The sequence below is a fragment of the Palaemon carinicauda genome, chromosome 39 (genome assembly GCF_036898095.1).
Source record: "Palaemon carinicauda isolate YSFRI2023 chromosome 39, ASM3689809v2, whole genome shotgun sequence".
Classification (NCBI taxonomy): Eukaryota; Metazoa; Arthropoda; class Malacostraca; order Decapoda; family Palaemonidae; genus Palaemon; species Palaemon carinicauda.
The window spans coordinates 38523852-38526351 of record NC_090763.1 but is presented as its reverse complement, the minus strand read 5'-3'; the positions used below and the strand labels follow the sequence as shown (position 1 = coordinate 38526351).

Here is a 2500-nt window from a genome sequence, read left to right as displayed (position 1 = left end):
CATGATCTCATCCACATATGGTACTCGAGTAATCTCTCTTATAGTTTCATTTCTAATATTTTTTTTTTTTTTTGTATTCCTTAAAGATCACAACAATGCAGTTTATTATATTATTTTCATGACGTGATATTTATTTTCTGTCGTTTTCATTTCTTTCAAATTCAAATTCAGATATATATATATATATATATATATATATATATATATATATATATATATATATATATATATATATTGTTTACCACAAGATTTCCTTTTTACTTACTATATTTCTTAACTATTATCTTATCTTTAGGTTATTGTTTATCAATGCAGTAATTTACATTTTCCAATTCACTCAAACAATAGATATTGTCTTTTAAATACCGACTGATATATTCCGTTTACCATAAGTTTTCATTTTTTAACTTATTATATTTCTTAGCTGTTAACTAACCTTTTAGTTAATGCTTGTTAACTACTGCACTCTATTTGTTTAGTGGTTACTTTCCTCTTGGTTAGGGTAGAAGAGACTCTTTAGCTATGGTAAGCAGCTCTTTTAGGAGAAGGACACTCCAAAATCAAACCATTGTTCTCTAGTCTTGGTAGTGCCATTGCCTCTGTACCATGGTCTTCCACTGTCTTGGGTTAGAGTTCTCTGTACCATGGTATTCCACTGTCTTAGGTTAGAGGTCTCTTGCTTGAGGGTACACTCCGGCGCACTATTCTAACTTATTTCTCTTCCTCTTGTTTTGTTAAAGTTTTTATAGTTTATATAGGAAATGTTCACTTTAATGTTGTTACTTTCCTTAAAATATTCTATTTTTCCTTGTTTCCTTTCCTCACTGGGATATTTTCCCTGTTGGGGCCCCTGGGCTTATTGCATTCTGCTTTTCCAACTGGGGTTGTAGCTTAGCAAATAATAATAATAATAATAATAATAATAATAATAATAATAATAATATTGTATTAATTCGTCAAATCTTCTTCTGCAAACCTTCTAGTTTATTATAAACCTTCGTTACAGATACTCTGACCAAAGTAGGATCCACCGTGGCCAAGACCTTTGGCGCCTTGAGCGTCGTTAGCGACATTTTCTCGGGTGTCAAATTGGTGGCCAGCTTCTTCAAGACCAAATACAAGACGGAAACAAACGAGAACTACTGGGAAGAGCTCTCAGGTAATAACGAGAGAGAGAGAGAGAGAGAGAGAGAGAGAGAGAGAGAGAGAGAGAGAGAGAGAGAGAGAGAGAGAGTACAGTGTAATACTAAAAGTGTGGTAAATTATTTCAGCACTCAGATGTGACAGACCCACTTGATAAATCTTCGTAGAATAGTTCAAGACAATTTTCATTCTTTAAAGATATCTTCCAGTACCACATTGCCTTTCCAGTGTCAACTTCATTCGTAAATGATGCTAGTAGCCAACCTCCCGCTTTTCATTCATGATGCATAATCTTTCAGTGCCACTTTTCATTATGAAATGAATAACCTGCCAGTACCACTTTTCACTCACATTGAATAATCTTCTTGTACTGCTTTTCAATCATGATGAATTATTTGCCAGTGCTACTTTTCATTCATAATGAATAATCTGCCAGTGCCACTTTTCACTCACAATTAATTATTTGCCAGTACCAATTTCCATTCATAATGAATAATCTGCCAGTGCTACTTTTCAATCAAGATGAATAATCTGATAGTGCCACTTTTCCCTCATAATGAATTATTTGCCAGTGCCACTTTTAATTCATAATGAATACTCTGCCAGTACTACTTTTCATTCATAATGAATAATCTTCCAGTGCTACTTTTCATTCATAATGAATAATCTGCCAATGTCACATTTCATTGATAGAATATTCCTCCACCACTTTTCGCTAATAAGAAAAAACTACAATTCACTTTTTACTCATAGTAAAAACTAACAGTGCCATCTTGTCTTCTAAACAGAGACAGCCAGTGCCATGGTCGAAGAAGCCATCGACCACATGATCCTACGACAGACGCAGGATGCTGTCAAAAGGATGTCTGAGAATCTTGAATTTTACATCGACAACAACAGCACCGTAGGAGACTTTTCATTCCTGGATCTCAACATGGCTATGGATAACGAACGCGAGACCATCATGTAAGTGTCAATTTGAGTTTGGTTTATTCATATGTTCCTTTTCAACGTTTAGATATGTTTCATCAATTCGTTTGTTCAGGTCAGCTTAAAGCAATCGTTTCTGTTGAAAAATAAATCTAGTTATCATTATGATTATTAGTAGATAAGCTATAATCCTAGTTGGAAAAGCAGGATGCCATAAGCCCTAGGGCTCCAACAGGAAAAAATTGCCCGAAAAAAAATCTAGTCATTATTATGACTATTAATAGCTAAGCCATAATCCTAGTTGGAAAAGCAGGATGCCATAAGCCCTAGGGCTCCAACAGGAAAAAATTGCCCGAAAAAAAATCTAGTCATTATTATGACTATTAATAGCTAAGCCACAATCCTAGTTGGAAAAGCAGGATGCCAT

At 34.4% G+C, this 2500-nt stretch overlaps 1 protein-coding gene across 1 annotated transcript in view; it reads left to right on the top strand.

The window, feature by feature from the left end:
- Window positions 1–2500, top strand: part of LOC137631132 (uncharacterized) — a 14911-nt gene that overhangs the window by 2727 nt on the left and 9684 nt on the right. Inside the window, exons 3-4 of the mRNA XM_068362795.1 lie at window positions 1007–1159; window positions 1932–2109. Coding sequence (XP_068218896.1) covers window positions 1007–1159; window positions 1932–2109 — 331 coding nt within the window. The remainder of the gene's footprint in view (window positions 1–1006; window positions 1160–1931; window positions 2110–2500) is intronic.